General features: G+C 36.6%; 1 protein-coding gene across 5 annotated transcripts in view; it reads left to right on the plus strand.

Moving 5' to 3' along the window:
* Psip1 (PC4 and SRSF1 interacting protein 1) overlaps window positions 1-16,044 on the plus strand; it is a 46,151-nt gene extending 30,107 nt beyond the window's left edge. For 2 of the 5 annotated variants that reach the window (XM_087183896.1, XM_087183898.1), the window contains 8 exons: window positions 5,806-6,034; window positions 6,949-7,067; window positions 9,615-9,670; window positions 10,497-10,567; window positions 10,738-10,839; window positions 10,950-11,163; window positions 12,814-12,925; window positions 14,511-16,044. In XM_087183896.1, the coding sequence (XP_087040022.1) occupies window positions 5,806-6,034; window positions 6,949-7,067; window positions 9,615-9,670; window positions 10,497-10,567; window positions 10,738-10,839; window positions 10,950-11,163; window positions 12,814-12,925; window positions 14,511-14,571 (964 nt within the window). In that variant the 3' untranslated portion in view covers window positions 14,572-16,044. Of the gene's footprint in view, window positions 1-5,805; window positions 6,035-6,948; window positions 7,068-8,364; window positions 8,956-9,614; window positions 9,671-10,496; window positions 10,568-10,737; window positions 10,840-10,949; window positions 11,164-12,813; window positions 12,926-14,510 lie in introns of those variants that run through there. The other 3 variants (XM_087183901.1, XM_087183899.1, XM_087183900.1) reach the window with 3 other exon arrangements.
* The last annotated feature ends 206 nt before the right edge of the window (window positions 16,045-16,250 follow it).

The raw sequence follows: 16,250 nt of genomic DNA on the forward strand, positions 1-16,250 counted from the left end.
ACTTTATTTAAAATAGTACTAAATGTATTTTTGTAGTGAAAATTTAAGACTTATGTAAAATAACTACTTAGCAAAAAAATTTTTGCCCCTTGGTGGCGCCCCCTCCCCCGCAAGGGATCCTGTTTACTTTGGCTTTTCTGGGAACATTTTAACCAGAAGGGATATATATTTAGACAATGGAGGCAAACCTTTTTTGTGGCTATTGTGTTTATTAAAGATTTTATAAGGAAGGCTTAAGTGAAATATGTCAATTGATTGATTTACATTTCAACTACTTGGGAAGCTCAGGCAGAAGGATCACAAGTCTGTGGTCAGGCTGGGCAATTTAGACCTTGGCTAAAAAAAATTAAGGACCAGGGATTTAGCTCAGTGGCACCGCACCTGCCTTGTAAGTGCAAGGTCCTGGGTTCAATCGTCGGTACCAAAAAAAAAAAAAAAATAAGTGAAAAAAAGGAATAGATTTACAATGCATTGGAATGAACAGATTTTTTTTTTTTGGTACTGGGGATCAAACTTGGGACTTTGCGCTTTCGAGGCAGGCAGCAGAACCACTGAGCTAAATCCCCGGCCCCAGATTTTTTTTTTGAATGAACAAGTTTTTTAGGAACATTTTAAATTACAGAACAATACTGCAGAGCTGGTACTTTCAACTCCCAAAAAATTTTTTTATGGTACTAGGCCTTGAATCCAGGGACACTCTGCCTCTGAGCTACATCCTGGTCCTTTGTATTTTATATTTTGAGATAGGGTCTTGCTAAGTTGCCCAGGTTGCCCTTGAACTTGTGATTCTTCTACCTAAACTTTCTCAAATTGCTAGGATTATAGGAATGTACCCCCATACCCGGCTGAGCCCCCTCTTCTTGCAGTTCTGAGGGTTGGTACAAGGTTTCACATCCTGACCACACATTCTACTACTGAGCTTTATCTCTATCCCTCAACCAAAATGTATTTAAAGGGCTTTATTTTACTGCAAAGCTAGCTGTTAAAGTAGTTTTAAAAATAAGCTGGGTCCATGGGCGGGGGATTTAGCACAGTGGTTCCACCGCCTGCCTCGAAAGTGCAAGGTCCTGAGTTCGATCCCCAGTACCAAAACAAATAAAAAATAAAATAAGCTGGGTCCAATGGCATGCACTTGAAGTTCTCCAGTTGAGGTAGGAGCATTACTTGAGCTTGGGAGTTTGGGGCCAACCTGGGCAACATAGACCCTGTCTCAAATAATAGCATGTAAAACCAATATATTGTATATTTGAAAATTAAGAAAATAGATTTTAAGGATTCTTAGCCCCAAAAAACTTAATTTAGCCATTAAACAATGTATAGATGCATCAAAACATGTTGTATGCTATAAATGTATACAACTTTTACTTGTCAGTTAAAACTTAATGGCACAAATATACAACACAGTTTAATTACTGCAGTGAAATTAAGAAGTTCTGTACTTTATAGGTGAGTTTGATTGCAGGCATTGTTCCCTAGGAATTTTCAAATCTTGGGAAAGTACTGACCCTCCATGGGTTTTGGCTGATTCTTGTGGAATTTCTCTACTTAGTCACTATCCTTTGTAGTTGGAAAATACTGCCTTTCTTATTCAGTGAGCAGCTTTCTCAGCTAACTTTCAGACTGCAAGGATATGGGGATCCCAGTATTGCTTTTTAGAGTTATTCTTTTGATGCAATTTGGTGTCATTCTTAATGCATTATTTTATTGTGGGTTTAATTCTGGTTAGCTTTGTGTGCAGTGGTCTCATAAGACTTTCCCAGGTGTGTTTATCTTTTTGTACTTAATTACACATAGTTTGAGTTTATAGATTTTCCTGATAACCACCCCTGAGAACTATGCATCCACTGAAGAGTGAAGGTGGCTTGGGAACGTGTTCCCATCTGAAGACTCTGGGGACTGAGGCCTTCACACTGGCTATATCCCCAGCCCTTTGTATTTTTTTAAATTTTAAGACAGCTTCCCCCTGAGTTATCTTAGCTAGGCTTGAACTTGTGGTCCTCCTCCCTCAGTTTCACAGAGTGCTTGGGATTTACAGGGATGCACCATCATGCTCAACTCCAGTTTGAATGCCTAAGCCGGACAGCAATACCCTTGGTTAGATCTTTGACCCCAAGCTGTCTGAATTTGAAAATTCTCCATCTTTATTTGAAAACAGGCTGTTGATCTGGGTGTGGTAGTGCAGGCTGTAATCCCAGGACTTGGGAGGCTGAAGCAGGAGGATCACTGCAAGTTTGAGGCCAACCTGGACTACATAGACCATGTCTCAAAGAAAAAGAAGTGGCTGTTGAATAACCAATATTCTACCTTGAAACCTCTTCAACCAAAGCCACAAGTTCATGGAGTACATTTTCTTTGTTCAGGTTATCATAGTTCAACAGTTTTATTCATTGTGTAATGATGCATTAGAGAATAGAGAAGGTGTCCTCAGGCTCGGGGTTGGGGAGAGTACTGAAGCAGGTGGAAAGGTTAGAGAACAGGCTCTACAGTACAGGAAATGGGAGTGGGTACTGCTGATGTTCTGGAGCGCAGTAAGGATAACTTAATCTGTTCTGTGAAAGTCCCTAATGCATGAAGTGAATATTTGAGGAGACAGAGATGCTGATTTTGCTTATCTCATCATTACTCACTGTTATACTGTAACCCTAAATGGCACAAGTATTCTGTCAGAAATCTGTGAAGGGTTGGGAATTAGCTCAGTAGGAGAGTGCTGATTGAGCATATGTGAGGCTCTGGGTTCAGTATTCACCACAGTGCACTCAAAAAAATTGGTTTTAAAAAAATTTGGGTTTCCAGCTTCTCAGCTGCAAAGTGAATGCCGCATGTAGGTTTTTGGTCTTGATACCAGTTTGCTGAGGCAGTAGATAACCCAAGTAATTTATAACGTTTACTTATGAGGATTGAACCCAGGGCTTCAGATCACTAACACTCTACCTGAGCTATGTCCCAGCCCTTTTTATTTTGAGAAAGCATCGCTAAGTTGCCCAGGGTGGCTGCAAACTTGGGTTCCTCCTGCCTCGGCCTCAGTAGGACCTGGCATTACTGGCATGTACCACCGTCCCCAACTGTGTTTGTTATTCATGCTTTTTATGTAGGGCTGTGTGTTGGCTGTAGCTACCTTTGGTTGTGTGGCTGGGCATATTGAGTGGAGTGCTGCAGAGCTAAGCTGTACTTCTCTTCACCATGGGAACAGCATGTGTCTGTTGCTGACTGCAATAGGTACTGAAATGACAATAGGATAGAATCTAGAAGAGCTGAAACCAACTTAATAATACTTGTGTAAAGAAATGTTTGTGAGAAGCTACTGAGATATTTGGGCTTGTCTTTGCATTAGTCTTTGGAACACTAAAGAAACTTAAGAGTTTTTGTAATGTTCCTTAAACTATTGTAAAGAGAAATATGTTGGACTGGGGAATGTAAGCGCAGTAATACTAGAGCACTTGCCTAGTATTCTGAAGGCCCTAGGTTAAAACCCAGCACCATGCACGAATTGGTATTTCATGGAAAGTGGTAAGAAGGATCACTGGGGAAAGACCCATTTGTAGCAAGCATAGTTTTGTAATTGGAAATTCTTTGCTACTTTTTGAAAACCTTGAAACAGTCATTTTTCTTATGAGTGTATGTTTTGAGATGAGGACTCACTGTGTTGCCCAGGCACTGATCTCAAGCTCAAATGGTCCTTTGTCTCAGCCTCCTGAGTGGCTGGAACTATAGGTTGTCCTATTATGTTTTGTTTATTCTTTGGTGGTAGTGGAGAGTAAACCCAGGGTCTTCACACTGAGCTACATTCCCAGCTTGTTTTAGAATTTTGAGACCTTATAGGATCTCACTAAGTTGCCCAGGTGAGACTTAAACTTAAGATTCTCCTGCCTCAGCCTTCCAAATGTTGGGATTACAGGTGCATACTACTAAGCTCAGTTTAAAACAGAGTTTTCTGCATGCTAAGCATGTGCTTTATCACTGAGCTACAGCCCCAGCCCCAGATTTTTAAAATACATGCCTAAAGTCACTTTTGAAAAGGCTGTATGGTGTTTCACTATACATGTATTGTAATTTTAAAGATCTCCATATTTGGGTACAGTCTTTAAAATACTTTATAGTTTAGGCTAAGGTCATGGGTCCATGGCAGGGCACTTGCCCTGGGTTTATTCCCTGCACCATAAAACACACATAGAAGAGTCATCTGTTTTACATTTACAGATAGACCCACTAGAATAACACCACCTGAGGCAGGTTGGCCATTTCCTTCCACAGCAGTTTGGGGAAAGCAAGTGGCTGATAATGCTTAAACCACAAAAACGGTTTTTATATTTGACCCTATTCTCATTTCTAAGAAATTATTAAAGTACTTAAGTTTTATGTGTATGCTTTTTCTTCCACTGATTGAAAGTAAAAGATGAATCCTGTATGACATTTGAAAATAAGCACATCTAGTGATAATTCTCTGAAGAAGCAAAAATTGAATTTTTTTCTTCAAATTTAGTCTCTTAAGCATTGAAGGGAGCACTTAGTTGTAATGAAAGTTGGGTTTAGAGTAGAAATATTGAGTATATTATGTAACCTTTTGCACCATCATTTTCTCATTTTTCAAATGAAAAGCATTGAACTGAATAAAGTCCCTTCCAGCTCTTAAACGTATTGTCTAATTTATGAAAATATCAGTAAAATTCCCTGGATAGTAAAAACATAGTTTTTAATAAAATAACTCCCAAGTCGAAGTATTTTTTATAAAGGAATTGCTGTGGTTGAACATAAACACATTATGTTAGCATTTGACTCCATTCTAGGCCGTATTTCTGCTTTCAAATTTCCATAAATATCATTCAGCAGTAACTAGCAATTTAGATAGGCTGACTTGTTTTAGGTGTGATAGGAATCAGTGCAGCACTGTTTGATGTTATTCTTAATTGCCTGTATATTTACCATTATATGCTTAAAACATTTCTTTGAATTCCAAATGACTATTTGCTTTCACTTCTGCAATTTGAGTTTTCCCAATGTGGCTACTTTTTTTTTTTGGTACCAGGGATCGAACTTGGGTCCTTGCGCTTGCAGGGCAGGCGGCAGAACCACTGAGCTAAATCCCTGACCCTCAGTGTGGCTACTTTTAAAACATAATTTATTCTTAAAAATATGTAGAATATAAGCTCCATAAGTGGGGCTGCATCCTTAGCATTACAAGACCATAGGTTTAATCGCCCAGCACCAAAAAACAAAAAATAAAACCATACATATTCTCTTTCCTTCTACAAGAGCCAGGGATCTTGCTCATGTCACACACTGCTAAAACCCCAGAATTGAGGAGAATGCCTGGCACATTGCTAATATTCACATTTTTTTTTTTTTTGAATGGATGAATCAGTAAAATTTAGAAGGTGGGTACAATGATGCACTTGAGTTTGAGGCCAACCTAGACAGCATAGTGAGACTTTTTTTTCTTTTAAAGGAAACTTTCAAATCAAGAGTTTCTGTTCACCTGATAGTGATAATGTATGTTCTGATTTACATGAAGAGGGTGTTTTGTTACAGAATTCCTTTTTTGATAAGATGATTAAGACATTTTTACTTAAAAATGTTATAGATTTACTTTTAAATAGCAGTTGTGCTTTGTTTTTTGAGACAAGGTCTTAGTTCACTGGGCTGACCTTGAACTCAAAAAGTTGTCCTACTTTAGTCTTTGTAGTTGGGATTACAGGCACCTGGCTAATTTTTATCTAAAATAATTACTTCATAATGTGAAGATTATAGATGAATGCGAAGTAATGATACACGAAAGCTTATTTTCCATTGTTACACTCTCAAAAATAGGGTTGCTGAAGAAGACAAAAGTAAGAAAAAGGGGCAAGAGGAAAAACAACCTAAAAAGCAGCCTAAAAAGGATGAAGAGGGCCAGAAGGAAGAAGATAAACCAAGGAAAGAGCCAGACAAAAAAGAGGGCAAGAAAGAAGTTGAATCAAAAAGGAAAAATTTAGCTAAAACAGGGGTTACATCAACCTCTGATTCTGAAGAAGAGGGAGATGATCAAGAAGGTGAAAAGGTAGAAAGTTTACATGAATAAAGTATTTGTTCTGGTTTTGAGTTTCTTACATAATTGTTGATCTTTACCTAGTAAACTTTTGATATTTTTATGAACATTAACTTGGATTTACCTTTTGAGTAGGCTTCCATATTAGCCACGTTAAAAAAAGCATATTTGAAACTTTACTGTATTTTCTTTTCTAAATTTATCTTACCTTCTCATGATTATGACCTGGAAATTAAATATGTATTTCTAATAATCTCACCAATTTAAAAAGGTCAGAAATAAGGCAAGTTATGATGACTGAAAACAAATTTAAGAGGTGTGTATGTGTATATACACACACACACACACACACACACATATGTATTTTTAAATGGCAATGAATTTATCTCCATGCCTACTTAGTGTATGTATTCTCAGGGATCTGTAACTTTATTTGGGTGCCATTGAATCTTATTTGGGAATCTCATTAAAACTGTGTCCTAATCTTAGATATGTATAGATCCAGGTCACATAGATACTTGATTTTTTCTGATTTTTGTGTTTTAATTTTTAGAAGCCAGAATTTTATTTTTTCATTTTTTTATTTTTTGCTACCAAGGATCGAACTCCAGTCCTTGCGCTTGCGCAGCAGGCAGCGAAACCACTGAGCTAAATCCCCAGCCCTGACACCAGAGTTTTAAATAGACTGAAGCATGTACTTGTCAGTACAAGTGAAAATCATTGTGTAGAGGGAAACAGCCTGGCATACTTTACCCATCACCTACAGCAGAGCAAGAAATGGACTATTAAATATAGAACCCTAAAGGAAAGTTAAGTTTGCAAAGTAGAGATGTAATTGAAACTAGTGTTTTTCTTCCAAGATTATACTTGCAATCAATAATCACTGACTTGATAGTTGACTAAATTCATCCTGACTTTTAAAACAGAAGAGAAAGGGTGGAAGGAACTTCCAGACTGCTCATAGGAGGAATATGCTGAAAGGCCAGCACGAGAAGGAAGCTGCAGACCGAAAACGCAAGCAAGAGGAACAAATGGAAACTGAGCAGTGAGTATTTTTTTTATTCTAAATTTTGGGTTCTCTTTTAAGGCTAGCATGCAATTCTTAAACAGTAGACTTCCATTTTTGATTTTATGCAGCGTTTTAAAGTAAACTTTCCTATGTTATAAAAATTTTCCATATATAATGATGTTGAGGATCATGTTTCAAGTTTTATTATTTTCTGAGAGGTTGAAATTCACTGAGGCAGTCATCCTGTGAATTGTTTTTCCATTTAAGTCGAAAGTGCATGTTTTAACTGTTAGTGGCTTTTCAGAAAATATCCTCTGCTATTTATTTGTCTGATGTATATACAGTCATAATATATTGGTGGAGGAAGAATGCAAGAAATACTTTTACCTGTCAGACCAGCAAGCCTGCCCCTAAAGAACAGCAGAAACAGCAAAAGCACAGTTGGAAACCCAGGAAGCCAGTAAAAGTAAATCCAAAGGCTAACAGGGTTTACATTCAGTGTGTACAATATAAGTCAATTCAGATCTGTTTTCCCTTAAAGTTTGATACTTGGATATTTACTTCCCATGGGGAATTTACCCTTCATTGTATAATTTTATTAATAGAAATCAACAATGGTAAATGATGACTAGATTTTGTCTTTATTACATTTGTTTTCCTAGTTACTTTTAGACTGTCCCTTCTGAATTTTCTCTGAAACATTTCATTCCTTGTGAAGTATCTTACCACTAAGTTTTTTTATTGTTATTTAGTCAGGAGCTAATTTTTAAAACATGCTAAGACAAGTTAATGATAATCAGTGAAACTTTTAAACAGTTCTTGAAGTTTTTCCTTTATACTACATCTGTAAGCTATCGCTGTAGGGCCAGCATTTACCTCAGCATCCTTAATTGTTTGGAGGATTTATGAGCAGTTTTAGCTGCTTGAGGGAGTAATTTAATATCTAAAGCTCACAAATGTTACTCCCAATGACTTTGAACATTTCTGTAAATATTTTTTGTTACGTATCCTTTTCTATCTTTTCAGTGGAAAGTTGTTGGACTGTTTGTTGCCTTTAATTTTATTGTGCTCCCAAAAATAAGATATAAAGTTAGTTGTTGCTTAGTAAATCAGCACAGTTCTTCTTTAGTATCTCAAAATTATCTTTATGTATTTCAGTTTCTTATGAATGTCCTCCAATGTAACTTTCTCAAATTCTAATATTTGTGTTTTCTTTCCTTCTCCTGTTATTACAAAACTTTGTACTTGGACAGTTTTGCTCTGTAAAGCATTTCAGATGCAACTTGTGTGAAATGCATTATGCAAAATAAAGTTTATTGTATTGTATTCCCAGCCAAACAACATGTAATCTACAGTAATAAAAAATATATCTCATTTTGGGCTCAAAGCATTAATCCAGTTACTGAAAAGAGAATACAAGTGGAGCAAACAAGAGATGAAGATCTTGAGACAGACTCATTGGACTGAATTTCCCCTTCCCCCCTTGATGGAAGAATGTTCCAGATTCTAAATTGAGGACTTCATTATTAATGGCATTGTTACTGTGTTCTGATTGTTAACAAAGTTTACTGTGAGGTACACACTACACACTAAGGTCAGCCATCATTCCTGTTAAGCTTTTTACTAAGCTTAAAATGAAGCTTTGTGTTTGAAAGTTATAACAAGCCTAGATGAAGATGGTGGTTGTACATTATTCATTTAGAAAATACAAAACTTCGTTTTGTTTTGAAGCTAGGTATTAATTGGAATAGCTATTATACCTGAGAGTGGAGCAGCTGTGCCCTTCCTTTGACATTCCTTTGTTGTTTAATTCTTTAGAATCTTGGTTTTTTTAATCCTGACAGATTAAGCAGTAGACTTGTTAAGAAAAAAAATGAAACTGTAACCAAAATTTTAAAATAAAGTTTTTTTTAAAAAAACCTGATTTTTAGATACTTTTGTTCTTGTCTATTTTAATTGGTTTATAATATGGCCTGAACTCCAAGCAAAGGTACTGCAAATTAAAATTTCAGTTTTAAATGGTTATTTTTGTGATTTGTAGTTAATGGTACCTTTTCATCTGTGAAATGGTATGGTAAATGTTAGTGGATGTCATTTGAAATACTGACCTCCCCCATTTAAAAAAAAAAATATCACAGTAGCATCTTATAACAGTCTAATTTTGAAGTTCGACTCCTTAAATTTAACTACACCTTGGACATGTGGCAAACAATTAAATTGGTCTATTTTGACATGCTTCTTTTAAAAATTATTGTGATGCAGAATCCATTAAACATTCATAGGCACTGTCTTTCCGTCAGGGCTTGTTTGCCCACTCCTTTGAAATTGAGCTTTTAAGAACAGTAGTGGCTGAAAGAAAAATTCCATTGTGACAGCGTCAAAATCATTTTCTGATGTCATTGAATATATTAGATTGTTATTTGGTATGTAGATTTTGAGTTTGCTTGTATTTATACTAATGCTGTGAAATAGGATAGTTCTAAAAACTATAGCCAGTACCTTTACAAAAGGGATTATTGTGGTCATCTAGTAATTAGTCACAGTGTTCCAATGTTTTGAAATATTTGTGTTAACATTTGATAGGCAGAATAAAGATGAAGGAAAGAAGCCAGAAGTTAAGAAAGTGGAGAAGAAGCGAGGTTAGTTTCTTTTTAAGATGTTTAAAGTATACCTAGAAAGTTATATAGACCATTTTTTATGATTGTTTTCAGAATCAGTCTCATCCTACAAATACTTTTTTTTTTTGGTACCGGGGATCGAACTCTGGACCTTGCGCTTGCAAGGCAGGCGGTGACACCACTGAGCTAAATCCCCAGCCCTTACAAATACTTTTTCAAATACTTCATGGATCCCATTTAAATTTCACTTGTTTATTTTTGTGTTACTGGGGGCTGGACCCAGGGTTTACACAGAGCTACGTCCCTAGCCCTTTCAAAAATTTTGAGACGGTCTTGGCAGAAGTGCTTGGATTGTGCTTGAACTTGTGATACTCCTGCCTTGGCTTCCCAGAGTCCTGGGATTAGGGGTGTGCATCACTACACCCGGCGCATCATAAGTTGCATTATATTTTAAGCATGATCAAGATGAAGTTGCTAAGGAAGTGTATTTATATTTAACATTATTTGATGATGTCACATTTTTATAACCCTTGCCAAAAGCTGGACACTTTCCCATTTTACAAGTCCTTAGGGGGTTAAATGTGTAAGGTAAAGGACTGGTGAGCAGAGAGGAGTTCATTACTGGATACAGACTTATTTGGGGAAAAAAATCCAGCTAGATGGTCAGTTTGTGCTTTTGCTGCATGTTGCTTTTCTAAACCTATTTTTCAAAGTATATAACTTGTTCTAGAGCTATTTTTCATCCACATAAGTTTCTTAAAGCCACTATTTCATTATACTTGCCTAGAGTTTTAGAAACTGGTTTTAGAAAGGGTATTTACTGTATTTCACATATTTTAATTTATAGAAACATCAATGGATTCTCGACTTCAAAGGATACATGCTGAAATTAAAAATTCACTCAAAATTGATAATCTTGTAAGTGTTTAACCTCCTTTAAAGATTCACATAATTTTATAAATATGTAAATGCTAAGGTAAAATGGACAACTACTAGTCTTTTTGTACTGCCTTGATTTTTAAAAAATTTTAGAAAAGTTTATATGCTGTGGTAATTAACAGTTATGAAATTACTGTTTTGTTGTGAAGGATGTGAACAGATGCATTGAGGCCTTGGATGAACTTGCTTCACTTCAGGTCACAATGCAGCAAGCTCAGAAACACACAGAGATGATTACAACCCTGAAAAAAGTAAGTTATTTCAGATCATTTGATTTTTTAAAAAACTTTGTTATTTCACTTAAAAATAAAACATACATAAGTCAAGTAGGGAAAGTTATAAATATATATTGTTTTCTCAGATACGACGATTCAAAGTTAGTCAAGTTATCATGGAAAAGTCTACAATGTTGTACAACAAATTTAAGAACATGTTTTTGGTTGGTGAAGGAGATTCTGTCATCACACAAGTGTTGAATAAATCTCTTGCTGAACAAAGACAGCATGAGGAAGCAAATAAAACCAAAGATCAAGGGAAGAAAGGGCCAAACAAAAAGCTAGAAAAGGAACAAACAGGTATGTGGTAATAAATTTGAGGCGATAAATTTGGTTTTGGTGATTTTGTCAATGGAGTTAAATGTTACTGCTGCAAAGAAAACACCTACTGTCTATGTGGTCAAAACCTGCAATGGCTTATTGAATCAGAACAGGATCCTTTCATAACAAATCATGTCAAGTTTGTGAAATCATGAGGTGGTGGGTTTTTTTTTTAAACATTAAAAACGATTTGTCAGTGAGGCAGATGATCCTGGATAAGTATTTCTGGAAGCCAACCAGAATGCTTAAGCCAGCCTGTATCCCCATAACATCCCACTTCTTGGTCCTTCTGATGTTTCTTCTCACCCCCAGCACCCATCACAGCTTTCAGTCCAAATGTAATATCAAAGATGGTGCCTGAAAGCTGCTGCTGTTGCTGATGGCTGGTACAAATAGTCTGAGGTCCTGCTATGCTTAGTTACCCTGAACACATCATCATTTTTTGTTGTTCAGTTTATGTATGAATAAGAAAGTGATTGCTTATGGGTAGCATATAAATGTAGTCAGGAATGATGGTAATGCCAAACCAACCACAGATCTCACCCAGGTGGCTGAGGTGTTGAGGTGTCTTTGCCCTCTGATGGCTGTGTACACAGACTTCTGCTTCAAACAAAATGATGGCAAGTATGGTGTTGAACTAACTTTAGGTTATATGTGTAAGGAGTATATGAAATCACTTGATTTCAGTCATTCAAAATAAGGGATTGTTTTGGTACCCATAAGCTTTCTGTGCTACCAATTCTGCAGATTATTTATTTACTTATGTATTTATTTTTGGTACCAGGGATCGAACTGGGGACCTTGTGCTTTCGAGGCAGGCGGCAGAACCACTAAGCTAAATCCCCAGCCCATCTGCAGATTATTTTAAAGCTAATCCTAAACATACCTTTTTACCCATTTAGGATATTTTATTTTTTTAATTACCTATTTTATTTTAGGAGACAGTTCTTGCTATGTGGTTCAGGCTGGCCTTAAACTCAAGGCAATCCTCCTGCCTCAGCCTCCTGAGTGCTAGGATTATAGGTGTGCACCACCTTGCACAGCAGTGAGAGATACCTTTTAAAAGGACTCTAAAAATCAGAATAGCGGTCCCAATTCCAAGTTAATAAACATCTTACTGGGCAGATGCTTTAAGGTGAAAACTAACATTTCAAAAGCAGTTGTTGGATTTTCTGCTCATTTAGTGTAGGGTATGATAGGTGATCTTAAAGATTGGTAATATTTATAGCAAAACCCGATTTATTTATTGACAAAATCACGTCAGGAACTACTTTTAACATGTTTTAAAATGCAGTAATGATAAATGCCAAGTAATTTCTTCTAAAAACCAAAAATTATCATGTGCTAAATAATCCTATTAATCATCTATTTCCTTTACCCACAAATACTTGCAGTAAACTTGCTCCTTACTGTGCCTAAGCTACTAAGGACTGTGGTGACTCAGAGTTGACAGTGGCTCTTTAATAAGACATCAAAGCCCAACCCTAAAATTCATGAGTGGGTTGAAATACAATATAATTTCAAATAATAAGACCTTTAAGTGTTAGAACTTGAGGTCCATGTTTTATTTTTAATCTTTTGAGGACATCTTATGAGCTCTAACAGAGGTTTTCCATTTGAATCCTAAAGGTTCAAAGACTCTAAATGGAGGCTCTGATGCTCAAGACAGTAATCAGCCACAGCACAATGGAGACAGCAGTGAAGAAAGCAAAGACAACCATGAGGCTGGCAGCAAGAAAAAGTGAGGACATGTTTTACTGGTTCTTCATGTGGTTTTTTTTGGTACCAGGGATCGAACTCAGTTGCGCTTGCAAGGCAGGTGACAGAACCACTGAGCTGTCTCCGGCCCTGTGTGTTTCTTTTTAAAAATAAAATTTGGGGGATGAAGTGGTTTTTTTGTTTTTTTTGTTTTTGCACTGGGGGTCAAACTCAGGGCCTTGCGTTTGCGATGCAGGTGGCGGCACCACTGAGCTAAATCCCCGACCCTAAGTTTGAAGTTTTTGCTGTTGCCCAGTCCTGGGCTCCAACTGCTGGGCTTAATTGATCCTCCTGGCTGCTTTTCCTAAGTAGCTAGCAGTGTAGACATGTGCCACTGTGCCACTGTGCCAGTCCGGTGTTTTTCCTTCCCTATCCTTTATTTTTTCTGGTACTGGGGATCGAACTCAGGGTCTTCACTAGTAAGGCAGGCACGTTACCACTGAGCTAAATCCCTGGCCCTAGCCTTTTTTATTTTGAGAGTTTCATTATGTTGCCCAGGCTCTGGGCTTGAACTTGTGATCAGTCCTCCTCCCTCAGCCTCCCAGAGTGCTGGGATTACAGGCATGCACCACTATTCCCAGTTGTGTGTTTTTCTTATTCAAATATTTACTCACAGGACTGTTACAAGGTTAAGGACCTCACACATTAAGCAAGCATTTTGCCAGGCTATACCCCCAGTGGGGGTTATATTGAGTGCTTGATTCTTGAATTTCTTAAGTTGTAAATTAAAAAGCTAAAGAGGGGTTCTGGAGCTAGCTCAATTTTTTTTGTTTTTTTGGTACTGGGGATGGAACTCGGGACCTTGTGGTTGCATGGCAGGGGGCAATACCACTGAGCTAAATCCCTGGCCCTAACCAGCTCAATGTTAAAGCTCAGGCTAAGACCTGGGGAAATAATAAAAACCCAAAAAGGTGATTTGTACTATTAATGTTGGCTTGCTTTCACACTTACTTGAACTTTGAGGATTATACATTATAGTATTAAAATCATTCTATATGTAATTTTTGTTTTCTGAGGTTTGAGACAGGGTCTCACCATGTGTAGTCCAGGCTGTCAGTGATCAGCCTTCCATGTGCTGGGATTACAGGCATTTACCACCACCCCCAGCTCCATTTGTAATTTTTATGGTATAATGTGGAATGATGGGCAGTTTTATACTATAATCAGCACTACCTTAAAATACTTGTAGAACTCTACATCTGAGTCTTCAATCATTTGAAGGATTTGGACATATAATTTGTTGGTGTCACAGATACCATGTTAATTTAATCTCTTTAAAGAGAAGTCAGTTTAAAGCCAGAAAGCTGATCTGTAGTATTTCCCTGAGTTATCTTGATCTGTGTTATTTTGGGAAGATACAATATGGTGAAATATAATTGTGAACAGGAAATAATGACAGTGTCTTAAGGATTTCGTTTGATCTTTTATGATTTAAAAAACAATGCACACATTGCTTCTCGGCCTTTTGGCTAAGATCAAGTGTAAAAAACAATGCACAGATTTAATGCCTAATTTTCTCGGGGGAAAACCCTAATCCCAGTTGTCACACGTTTTCTTTCCCCCTTTAGGCCATCCAATGAAGACAGAGAGACTGAAGTATCTCTGAAGGAGTCTACAGTGGATAACTAGGTTGATTGATATACAGTACCTGGATTACAAAGAACAATTGAGAAGTTTGTAATAGTTTTCATTTGAAACATTTAGACTGCTGAAAGTTTTAAATTTTTATAAGCATAGGTTTTGATGTTTAAAACTTGAGGGGAAAAAATCCCTTTATCTTTGTTTAAAAGTTATTAAACATTATTGCTAATTGTACTTGTGCAGTATTAACAGCTATATTACCCAGTAAATGTGGAGTGAAGTCCACTTAGAAAATGTTAAACTGCTTTTCCAGACATGGTTGTAGCATATTTTCAGTTAGTGTGTGTATGTTATTAATGTATAATTGGTAGAACAAAGTTACATTTTTAAAACTTCTACTTGTATAAATATTTCCCTTTTCTCAGATTCTGTGGGTTTTGTGCATAGTTTTTACAAATCTTGGATTTACCAGACTGTCTTTTCACTGTGGGTTTTGTAGAAGTCGAGCATTTTTATGGTTGATAAAGTGTTACTTCTATACAAGTACTCACTCCTTCCTTCTTATCAAAAGTTAGTTTTACTCTCACATTGTGCTACATTCTCCTGCTTCTCTGTAACACTGTGTGGCCTGACACCCTTTTGTATGATAACTAGACAGTCAGTGGACATTGAACTGGTAGTTCTATACGGTCCAAAGCACACATTAACTTTTGAAGGCGATGTGCTAGGTGTTCAGTGGAGACATCTAACTTCCCTGTGGGAACGGACTGGGTACACCTGAGAATGAGTAAGTCTAGGGCTCTGCAGTAGGAGACCCTTCATAAGGCACTAGAAACTCAACCTGAAAACGAAGCATTTATTTTTGAGAAATGTCTTGAGTCACACTCATTAAGTCGCAAATGGTATTTTTTTAATTGGAAAAAATTAATGTGTGATGCTTATGTGGTAAATATGAATAAAGGGTATATGAAAAAGTTAACGTATTTGAAAACATGGCTATATTAGAAGGGAATTTGTATCATTTATCATACATGTAACAGGATTACAAAAAAGTAGAAACATGAATTGTTCCAAGGCAATGCTAGTCTGTATTTTGATGTATATGGACTATATCAGGGTGAACCAACATTAACACAAAATTTAGAGTTTATTAACTAAAGGGTAACATTTCTAAGATCTTAAATTTTAGGTCAGTTGGTGGTTTTTCAATAGGTAGATTTGTCCTTATGTTTTAAAATTACATGAATATGGAAAAATGACTTATTACCAGTGCTTGTGTGTGACAGGAATTGTATGTCTTGACCTCTCAGACAGTTGTTTTCATCTGTACATAAAAAATCTGAATTATTTCAGTAACTGGATTTTTGCTTTTGCAAGGTCTTAAAATAGAGCTGTTTTGAGGGAACTCTGCTATATCACTCGTATGTTTTGTCCATAATAGAGTTTTGGACTGATTTATTCTAGTTAAGCTGTAAGTGTTGATGTGTAAACTTGTTTTGATTAAAGAATTTTTCTATCAAACTCTACTAAATTACTTCCTTATTCTTTTTAGAAGAGTAAAAGGAATTCTGGATTTCCTGCTGAGGAAATTAATTTCTTTGTTAATTTAGTCATTGAGATGCTGTTTGGGGATAGATACAGGATTAACTAAATACTAAGCTCAAGATGGTAAAAACAGGAAATGCTATTTCCTTTTTTTCCTGTGACCCAAGAAACCACAAACTAGA

This window comes from Heterocephalus glaber, unplaced genomic scaffold (genome assembly GCF_053883595.1).
Source record: "Heterocephalus glaber isolate CG9 unplaced genomic scaffold, H.glaber_assembly_v1.0 deba00001481, whole genome shotgun sequence".
NCBI classification, from domain to species: Eukaryota; Metazoa; Chordata; class Mammalia; order Rodentia; family Bathyergidae; genus Heterocephalus; species Heterocephalus glaber.